A 6860-nucleotide genomic window follows, 5' to 3' on the forward strand; every position below is an offset into this window, starting at 1 on the left:
TATTTTTAATGACGTGGTTGACTTAGATGGCATTTTTATTTATTTTTATTTTATGTGACATTTTTATTATTATTTTATTGTTTGGTTCTTAAAATGTTAAATATGAAAGCTTAAAAAATTAGTCTCATGGGGTGTTAAACCCAGGACCCAAAGAATACATGACAAACACCTTTACCACTAGGTTGCGCTTTGGTTTTCGTACTACAATTGATTTAGCTAAAGAATTCATGTATGCTTTGGGTCATGAGTTCAACACCTCATGAGACCAATTTTTTAAGCTTTCATATTTAACATTTTAAGAACCAAACAATAAAATAATAATAAAAATCTCACATTAGACTTTTTGTTGATGTGGCCTGATAGAAGACAAAAATGAAACTTTTTGAAATTTGTTGAGGCCATTCTTGTAAATTTTTTTTTTTTGCAGGAGGATTTTTAAAACCAAAAACATATATAAGAAAAATAGGTATTAACCCAAACTTTTTTATAATTAATTTACAAAATAATTTTAAAAACTGAATTAAAACTAATTCAAACAACCCCTTAATTTTTCAAACAAAAGGAAACATAACAATTGGGTTACTTGTCATCCTCCAAAGGAAGTAAAAGGTTGGTCCCTACTTATAGTAATCCCATTACCGTATGCACCGTATAATACTTATATTCGAGAGACAAGTTGAATAAGGACCCAGCTTAATGATTGATATAGATATGTGTTCCCACACTTGTTCCCTTCCATCTCCATCCAATACATCAAAATCCAATAATGATTCAGCACAATAGAAAAAGTTGTCCCTATCCTTAAATAACCAAAAAGCACAATTATTTTCTGCTGGACTGGACATGGCACCTCTCAGCATTGTTAAAGCAACTACTACCCTGCATTTCAAATCACTACTACTAAAATACTATAAATAATATACACACCATTCTATAATATAAACTTTTACAAGGGTCCCACAGCCCACTACACAAAAATTAAGCCCCACCATTAAAGTGCTTGCATCATGTTCCACTACTACCCACCACCCATTTTAGCAAAAGAGAGAAAAGCATATCAAGTGAACTTTTGACAATTTCTTCCTCTTGAAATTTGGGGCTGCCTCTATTTTCTAAGGCATTGACATTAAACTTTGTATGGACAAAAGCTGAGAGAAAGGCAAAAAGGAAAAAATCATGGTATCTGACTTTGATTGCAACATGATGCTTGCCAATGACTTAATTATAGGGTGTGAAACAGACAAAATGATTTGAGGGTTTCAGAAGTCTTCTACGAGCCTTTGATGGGGTCCATGGATTGTGCCCCTAGGTCTGTGGAGGTGGATTGGTTTCAGGCTTGACTATACTAGAGCTGTCTGGTGGCTGTGACTGGTATATCGCAGATGCGAGTGAGATGGGCATGATGCAAAGCGCCTTTGATTGAAGCAATTGCATCGCAGCTCCAACATTTTCTTCCATAAGCTTAGCGACCTGTTTTTCTGTGCCGTCATTCGACCACTTGTCCCAAGCCGGACGATTTCTTCCACCCTCACTGCCATCTTCCTGATCACCACTACATTTGTTAGATTGCATGAAGATATATTCAAACTATGAAATTTAATGTATACAGACTGTTATCAGGCAGAGCTACTATCCAAAAAATTACTCCCGGTAAAAATGGATCTCGACTCTATATGTATATCTACAAGTTTTTTCAACTACTCATTCTTCATAATAATCACCTCGACTGATGATAATGGGATATCGGTTACCAGTGGGGCCACTGCACCTGCTCCACCCAATCGACTCATGCTCAAAACCTGAAAGGCAGATAAATCAACAGTTATTAGTTGTTTTCATTTTTGACTATGAGCTGAATCATAACTAATGGAACTCGGTAAGGTGAGAATTAAAAAAACATAGGCGAGCAGATTTTCATTTTCATTTAACATTCAATACACGTGAGACTGTGAAAGGCCACTATAATTAAAACTGTCACTAACTACAAATTGAACGGGATTAATAAGGAGGACAGTAGCGGCTTACCTTCACTTGAAGCCTTAAGAACTTGACATAATCCACAATTTCATCTAACATGGCAGCTCTATCTGTCTGAATAGAATAGAAATTCATCATAATATTAGAAAGAACGGAATAATTCAGCATCATTACCTTCTTTAAAAAAGAACACAGCAATCATGCAACAGAAAAACTCTAATCCACAATAAATACCAGAATCAACATCTCTGTATGCAGAGGTCATGTACTAAACTCAAAGCAGTGCATGTAACTAGTTGTCAACATGGCATTAGAAAAATGGTCTAAAATAATTACTTTATACATATATGTCTCCAAACGTAAAAGCAATGGTTTTATAGAATATATTGACAGGGAGACAGAACACTAAGCAAGAGTCACGAATCGCCTCAGTCTACACTAATGCCTACTTCCCTTTAGCCATCCTAAAGTAAATGAAAGACATGTAGGAAAGTGGGCAGGGTGTAAACCAATTCACAATTCAAACTACAAATTTTATTCAATAGAGTCATGGTTTATTTAGGACTTGTATGATAAAGAAAATTAGCAACTTGATATGCCAAGAATGTTCAAATGTTTATGCTTTGGAGCAAAATTTGCACACAATTTTCACATACCTTATTGACACTTGGAACCAAATCTTGTAAGGCCCTAATTCTTTCCGCTATTCTCTCTCTACGTAACTGCAATCAAAGTTAATCTACAATATAAAATGTTACACATAAAAGCCAGCAAATAGTCAATATTCATGCAAATATCCGAAGCTCACTCGCTCAGCTATGCTGTGAGGATCCGTAGCCTGTCCTCTTCTAGCCCGCACCCTAGGACGCATGGCTGGAGGATGTGGAGCAGCAGGAACAGTTGTATGCATGGGTTGCCCATGAAAAACCTGCACAAGGATTACACATGATAATTGATCAATGCCCCCTCTTCCCTATCTCAGGCAAAAAAAAACAAGTAACAAAAAGGAAAGGAAAAAAAATACTGTTAAAACAATATATCCTATCTGATTCAAGAATTCAAAGATCCCAGAAAAGCAACCATAAGTATTGACAAAGAGATATAAATAACCAAATTTACAAATCACAATCCTGAAATGTTCAAATCAATCCATAATCAGTATAACACTTCCAAATATCTTGTCCAGTACAAATCTAATCCTAATGCATAATTCCTTCATCTTTGATTTGTATACCGATGCATTATGTTGATTCCACAAGGTTGTATTCCATGTAAACAAATTAACGTTCCACTCCCATGTGTTATTTTCATCAAAAATTACATGCAATAATAATTCCATAAGGTTGATAATATTGCATACACTGGTACATCCGTACATGTGCATGATACCTGGATTATGATTTTTTTAAAATTATTATCGGTGTCGTCATCGTGTTCGAGGTATCTGAGCTTCTTAGAAACTAAGTATACTTGTTACTAAAACAAACCCTCATATTACACTGAAACGATAAAACCACTGGCAAGAGCTCAATTTCAAAGAGAACGAAAATTGAAAGAGGAATTCTCACATTATTAGGTCTACCATGAACGACGTCGTTGCGGAAGCGTTCCCCGCTACCAGAGGCTTCCTCCGGCTTCAAAAACCCTCCTCCTTTGCCTTGGTCTAAGCTCAACCCTAACTGGTACACCGGCGCGTGAAAGGAACCTCCGGCGGCGAGGTGATGGTTGGCGTCGGAGGAGTTGAGCTGCAGCATCATCGGCGAGGTTCCCGTCAGAGAGATGTCGGGTCCGGTCAATCCAGAGTCGGCGGAAGCGAAGGTCTGAAGGCTGAGGATTTGTTCGAGGAAGTCATCGGCGGCGGGTGCGTCGGAGGGGTTATTGGCCATGAGGTAGTTGGACTCCGACGAGTCACGAGTGAGTTGGGAAAGCGAGTTGAAGACGCGGAAAGAGAGAATCTATCTACATGAAGGAAAAGTGGAGTGGTGAGTTTCCTAAAATAATGAATGGGGTGAGTGAGAAGCTTTGTCTTCTTTTAAATTTCATAAATGGGTCTCTATTTTGTTTATTTACATGTCCACCATCTTTGTTTTTTAGTTTCTCATATTTTCTCTTCCCTTGTCACAACTCACAAACATAAGTTTTACTAGTATTTTTTTTCATTTTTATTTACCTTTAATTTTGAAATTTTTAATCAATTGTGACTTATGATAAGAAGAACAATGGATCCTTACAAAATTTGTAAAAATTACACTTGGAATTAGAATTTTCTTCGATGATGGACCATTTTCACGCCTTCAATTTTATATTCCAAACGAGATCCGAAACGTTGCACACTCCATTGTTAAAAATAATATCATTCCTCAAATTCCATATGCCCCACGCACCACCAACCAAATAATGCTTTCTTTACCTGCCTTCGACTTCTTATTCTTACAACTAAAATATCAGTGAAGGAAATTTCTCCATAAGCCATCTTCCTACTCAAAACAAAAACCAACCCAATCCAGTATAATATTCCAAATTAATTTAGAGATAGGACAATTAAGAATAAGATGGTCCAAAGTTTCTTCTGCTTCTGAACAGAACATATAGAGAAGATCATTAAAAGGGAAAACTATACCTCTTAAAGTTAGCAGGACTTTCGTCGACAGCCTGTTTAGAAAACATCTCCACCAAAGCCTTTAATTTTGTATGGGACAACAACTTTCCAAATAAAACCAAGAGCAGATTCCAAACCTTCCTCCATATTGATGCTTTCATGCATCCTATCCAACAATGCATAACCAGACTTTGTTAAATATCCACGCAAGGGATCATGCCTCCAAACCACTCCATCCTCTGCATCCTTCGACTGTGCTACCACTAACAACTTATCCCAAAACCCCTGCATCATATTCGACCCAATCTAACTCGAAGTGCAATCGATCCCATAATCACCCCACTTTCACACATTATCTGACCTGCTTCCCATACAAACCACATTCTCATCCTTCATTGAACTCAAGTGAAATAAATCTGGAAACAAGCCTTTCAAGCTCTGCTCCCTCATCCAAATACCTTTCCTAAACATAACCAAAACTTCATTGCCTATAACCTGAAATTAATTTTATCTGAAAGAATCGGCGAAAGAAACCTCCTCTCTAAACTGATCAAATCTTTCTACCAAGCTGAATTGGCAGCAGAAGCTCTACAACCGTGACCTGCCATTAACTTGAAATTCAAATTGCCATATCTCGTCGTCAAGATATCCTTCCATAAAGAGTCTCCCACCTGCAAAATCCTTCATCTCCATTTGAAGAGCAGAGCAATGTTGAAATCGTCAATTCTCTTTAAGCCTAAACCACCTTTCTTATATGGCAAACATAGTTGATCCCAACTTATCCAATGAATTCTCCTTTTATCTATCGAGTCGCCCCAAAGAAAATTATGTTGAATCTTCGTAATTTCCTTGCAAATCTTCATGGGAGCTTTGTAAACAGAAAGATGGAAAATAGAGATGTCGATAATATTGATTTTAACAAAGTAATTCTTCATGTGAAACTAAGAAACCTCTCTTTCCAATTCTCGAGCCGCTTTTTAAGCTACCCCACCAAAAGTTTCCATGTAGAAATCCTCCTAGGATTGCAACCTATAGGAATTCCAAGAAAGGTAGACTTTTTATCTTCAACCCTACAAGACAGAAAATGCACAGCAGACGGCATAAAATGCACACTAAGATTAAATCATATAAGCCTACTTCTGTGAAAGTTGACTCCAAGGCCCGAAACCACCTCGAACCCTCTTAAAACAGATTTAAGAGTCCAAACTTGATTCCAATTCCACTCCCTACCTAATAAAGTTTCATTAGCATACTGAAGAATTTCCCCCACACAATTCTCCTCCACCGAAAAACCCGAAAAACTCCCCAATTTCGGACGCCTTCCTGACCAAACCAGTTAAACCTTTTACAACAATCACAAACAGAAAAAAGGGATAGCCGGACTCCCTGCCTAGGACCCCTTCCCACCTCAAACTCTTTATTGGGACTCATATTTACCAACATTGACATCCACCTCGAGAAAATTGTCGCTTTCATCCAATTGAGCCATAACTCTACGAAACACATCCTCTTCAATATATATTTGAGAAATTTATAATTGACCTTATTGTATGCCTCTTTGAAATCAACTTTAAATTAAAAATACCTTCCTTCGCCTTCGTTGTGTAATCCACCACCTCATTAACAACAGGAACTATGTCCATTAAATGTCTCCCAGGAACAAACACACTTTAAATCTTAGAAACAATACTACCTAACACTCTTTTCAACCTAGCTGCTAGGAGTTTACATAAAGCTTTATACAAACAACCAATTTGACATATGGGTCTAAACTCATCAAGCCCCTGAGGATTACTCTTCTTAGGAATTAAAGACAAGAAAGAAGAAGAGATAGCTTTAGATAAATGAGGATTACCGTGAAAACCCTTGGAAAAAATCCTCTTTCATAAAATGCCAACACTTCTTGATGAAGAAGAAGTTATAACCATCAGGTCCCAGACTCTACGATCCCTCACACCACCTCCTTAATCTCGAGATCCGAAAACTGAACTTTCAATGAGAGACTATCCACCTGAGACAATATACTGAACGGAACCCCCCTGTAACATGGGCTGGTTAAAATCAGATTCTGTGAATTCTCATGGAAATTTCTCCTAACTTCCTCCTTAACCTCATCTACCCCCTCCACTACACCATGATCAGTATCAATAGATCATATAAAATTACTCCGACACCTCTCCTTCATGATACTCTGAAAGTATTTTGTTGTTTTTGTCTCCATCTTTGTCCCACTTTATCTTAGATTTCTAAAGCAACATATTTTATTTAATATTCATATTCATCT

The 6860-nt window shown here is 37.2% G+C and overlaps 1 protein-coding gene across 1 annotated transcript; it reads right to left on the minus strand.

The window, feature by feature from the left end:
- Positions 1-676: 676 nt before the first annotated feature.
- On the minus strand, positions 677-3992 carry LOC131621691 (transcription factor UNE12-like). The gene is made up of 6 exons (XM_058892723.1): positions 3546-3992; positions 2786-2905; positions 2634-2699; positions 2026-2091; positions 1722-1799; positions 677-1542 (listed from the first exon to the last, which is right to left on the minus strand). Exons 1-6 carry the CDS (start codon positions 3861-3863, stop codon positions 1306-1308), a joined length of 885 nt encoding a protein of 294 aa, XP_058748706.1. The 5' UTR covers positions 3864-3992; the 3' UTR covers positions 677-1305.
- Between the last annotated feature and the right edge of the window lie 2868 nt (positions 3993-6860).

The sequence above is a fragment of the Vicia villosa genome, unplaced genomic scaffold (genome assembly GCF_029867415.1).
Source record: "Vicia villosa cultivar HV-30 ecotype Madison, WI unplaced genomic scaffold, Vvil1.0 ctg.000010F_1_1, whole genome shotgun sequence".
NCBI lineage: Eukaryota > Viridiplantae > Streptophyta > Magnoliopsida > Fabales > Fabaceae > Vicia > Vicia villosa.

What these genes read in the sequence shown, in the direction of transcription:
- LOC131621691 (XM_058892723.1), bottom strand. Translation starts at nt 3,863, where the DNA reads ATGGCCAATAACCCCTCCGACGCACCCGCCGCCGATGACTTCCTCGAA. An exon ending in TTCATGGTAGACCTAATAAT is followed by an intron (nt 2,906 to 3,545) that starts GTGAGAATTCCT and finishes ATCCTTGTGCAG; the next exon opens with GTTTTTCATGGGCAACCCAT. An exon ending in TCCCATTATCATCAGTCGAG is followed by an intron (nt 1,543 to 1,721) that starts GTGATTATTATG and finishes AGTGGTGATCAG; the next exon opens with GAAGATGGCAGTGAGGGTGG.